Source organism: Procambarus clarkii, chromosome 48, assembly GCF_040958095.1.
Source record: "Procambarus clarkii isolate CNS0578487 chromosome 48, FALCON_Pclarkii_2.0, whole genome shotgun sequence".
Taxonomy (NCBI): Eukaryota; Metazoa; Arthropoda; class Malacostraca; order Decapoda; family Cambaridae; genus Procambarus; species Procambarus clarkii.
The window spans coordinates 18,333,692-18,335,941 of record NC_091197.1 but is presented as its reverse complement, the minus strand read 5'-3'; the positions used below and the strand labels follow the sequence as shown (position 1 = coordinate 18,335,941).

The following is a 2,250-nucleotide window of genomic DNA, read 5'->3' as shown; positions in this document are numbered from 1 at the left end:
GATGACGACGCCCCGGGAGTTCAGGATGACGACGCCCCGGGGGTTCAGGATGACGACGCCGCGGGGGTGGATGAGGACGACGCCGCGGGGGTGGAAGAGGATGACGCCGCGGGGGTGGAAGAGGATGACGCCGCGGGGGTGGAAGAGGATGACGCCGTGGGGGTGGAAGAGGACGTCGCCGTGGGGGTGGAAGAGGACGTCGCCGTGGGGATGGAAGAGGACGTCGCCGTGGGGGTGGAAGAGGACGTCGCCGCGGGGGTGGAAGAGGACGACGCCGCGGGGGTGGAAGAGGACGACGCCGCGGGGGTGGAAGAGGACGACGCCGCGGGGGTGAAAGAGGACGACGCCGCGGGGGTGGAAGAGGACGACGCCGCGGGGGTGGAAGAGGACGACGCCGTGGGGGTGGAAGAGGACGACGCCGTGGGAGTGGAAGAGACCGACGCCGCGGGGGTGGAAGAGGACGACGCCGCAGGGGTGGAAGAAGACAACGTCGCAGAGGTGGAAGATGGCGACTCAGATGGGATGGATGAGGACGACGCCGCAGGGGTTGAGGAGGACGACGCCGCAGGGGTGGAGGAGGACGACGCCGCAGGGGTGGAAGAGGGCGACGCCGAGGAGGTGTACGAGGACGACGCCGCAGGGGTGGAGGAGGACGACGCCGCAGGGGTGGAGGAGGACGACGCCACAGGGGTGGAGGAGGACGACGCCACAGGGGTGGAAGAAAACGACGCCGCGGGGGTGTACGAGGACGACGCCGCAGGGGTGGAGGAGGACGACGCCGCAGGGGTGGAGGAGGACGACGCCGCAGGGGTGGAAGAGGGCGACGCCGCGGGGGTGGACGAGGACGACGCCGCAGGGGTGGATGAGGACGACGCCGCAGGGGTGGAGGAGGACGACGCCGCAGGGGTGGAGGAGGACGACGCCGCAGGGGTGGAGGAGGACGACGCCGCAGGGGTGGAGGAGGACGACGCTGCAGGGGTGGAGGAGGACGACGCTGCAGGGGTGGAAGAGGGCGACGCCGACGGGGTGTACGAGGACGACGCCGCAGGGGTGGAGGAGGACGACGCCGAGGGGATGGACGAGGACGACGCCGTGGGGGTGGAAGAGGACGACGCCGTGGGGGTGGAAGAAGTCACTTCACAACCCTCGAAAACCGTAATAGATACAAAATTCTTGAGGTTTACCTCCGAGGTTACCGACAGCAAAAACCTCAATTCCAACATCCTTTGGGAACTTCAGGACAGAAAGAACACCACCACCTTCCGCGCCTGCATTGTTCTTGAGAACATCAGTCTTGGTGACTCGTCTGAGTTCACACACTTCCGGAGACTGCTAAACAACCAAGATTTCCTGCAAACCCAGATAATATGGTTCGACAAGTATACCATAATTACGTCTACTGAATTTATTGAATGGATAGATATGATGTTCAAAACGGCCAGTTCGAAGGTGAAGAGCCATTCATCTCAGGTCACGAAGATGGGGAAGAGCCAAAAATGACATCGCTAAGTGAATGCTAAGAACCGTCTTCCCGGCAGAAGACGGTTCTTGCGAGCGTTATTCTACTGCTCCCAAGTTTTGCATATGCGAGCCACCGTTGTACTACCGCCCACGAGTTTTGTAAAGGTGAACCATCGTTTATTACCACTCGCAAGTTCTGTTAAGGCGAGCCACCGTTATACTACCACTCGCAAGTTTTGAAAAGGCGAGCCATCGTTTACTACCGCTCGCAAGTTTTGTAAAGGCGAGCCATCGTTTACTACCGCTCGCAAGTTTTTTAAAGACGAGCCATCGTTTACAAACGCTCGCAAGTTTTTTAAAGACGAGCCATCGTTTACAAACGCTCGCAAGTTTTTTAAAGACGAGCCATCGTTTATTACCGCTCGCAAGTTTTGTAAGGGCAAGCCATCGTTTACTACCGCTCGCAAGTTCTGTAAAGGCGAGCCACCGTTCGCTACCGCTCGCAAGTTTTGTTAAGGCGAGCCATCGTTTATTACCGCTCGCAAGTTTTTTAAAGACGAGCCATCGTTTACAAACGCTCGCAAGTTTTGTAAAGGCGAGCCATCGTTTACAAACGCTCGCAAGTTTTGTAAAGGCGAGCCATCGTTTACTACCGATCGCAAGTTTTGTAAGGGCAAGCCATCGTTTACTACCGCTCGCAAGTTTTGTAAAGGCGAGCCATCATTTACTACCGCTCGCAAGTTTTGTAAAGGCGAGCCATCGTTTATTACCGCTCGCAAGTTTTGTAAA

General features: G+C 58.5%; 1 protein-coding gene across 1 annotated transcript; it reads left to right on the top strand.

Moving 5' to 3' along the window:
* The first annotated feature begins 522 nt into the window (after positions 1-522).
* LOC138351123 (circumsporozoite protein-like) lies at positions 523-1,500 on the top strand. Its single transcript, XM_069302753.1, has one exon. It carries the CDS (start codon positions 523-525, stop codon positions 1,498-1,500), a length of 978 nt encoding a protein of 325 aa, XP_069158854.1.
* The last annotated feature ends 750 nt before the right edge of the window (positions 1,501-2,250 follow it).